This window comes from Suillus subaureus (genome assembly GCF_016647635.1).
Source record: "Suillus subaureus strain MN1 chromosome Unknown BJ212scaffold_16, whole genome shotgun sequence".
Classification (NCBI taxonomy): domain Eukaryota; kingdom Fungi; phylum Basidiomycota; class Agaricomycetes; order Boletales; family Suillaceae; genus Suillus; species Suillus subaureus.
In genome coordinates this window covers 694908-695788 of record NW_024538572.1, presented here as the reverse complement: position 1 = coordinate 695788, position 881 = coordinate 694908, and the positions used below count along the sequence as shown (strand labels likewise).

Below are 881 nucleotides of genomic sequence, written 5' to 3'. Positions count from 1 at the left end.
CTAAATTTTCCATGCCATATTGGCACTCATGTAGTCTCCATATTTGCACTGATTTTTAGTGTTAGCAATATGGGGGTTAAAGGTCATGTGGTTTGCAAATGTTGGATCACTAAAGAGTTGCTTGACAACCTCCAGCACATTATGCCAAACAAGCTCCACAGGATGGATGGTCATATAGCCTCTAAATTTTATGTTAGAGACCTTCCATGGAATAAAATAAGGCAGTGAGTCCATCCAGTCCAGGAGGTGATTCTTTGTGGTGAAGGATGGTCTTGCATAATCTGGATATCAAACTGTGAAGGTAATATCAGAGTTGGGAGTACAGCTTAGATCATTATTCCTCATTACCCATTTCAACTTCAAGAACTTGGTGATTTGTGTTTGAGTAAGATTTTCCACTAAGAACTTCCCTAATTCCCATTCACCTTCATCATGGAAAGGGTAATAAGGACTAATATTCCACTGATGTGCATACTGATCATCTTCCAACTTATCCAGCATGTTTCTACCAATGCCATATACATATCCAGATTGTGAGTGACAGATACCAGTGACAGGCATCTGACCATCTTGATTGAATACAGAAGGAACAGGTAATGTTTGTGGTCATACATCAGATGGCTAACAAGTAGATGGAGAATTGAGATATGAAATAAGCACCTCAATAGATGAATATTCCCCCAATTTGCAGTTGGGACATAGCCTGCCAAAGGCATGTGCAGTATCATTAAGTGAACAATGGGAGTGCTTACATTGTAGTGTAGACTTGGCTTTGACTTGAACCTACCAAAAACTGTGAAGTCTTTCAAAGTCCAAAGACCTCACATTTCACAGTGCATGGTCATTGCAGCAGGCCAATGGAATTTGTATCTTCATCACTA

At 39.7% G+C, this 881-nt stretch overlaps 1 protein-coding gene across 1 annotated transcript; it reads right to left on the bottom strand.

Annotated features, from left to right (window-relative positions):
- Positions 1-561, bottom strand: BJ212DRAFT_1271648 (uncharacterized protein; the record flags this gene model as incomplete). Its single annotated transcript, XM_041330968.1, has 2 exons — positions 1-281; positions 324-561. The coding sequence occupies 2 exons, from the start codon at positions 559-561 to the stop codon at positions 1-3; spliced, it is 519 nt and encodes a 172-aa protein (XP_041193182.1).
- Positions 562-881: the final 320 nt, after the last annotated feature.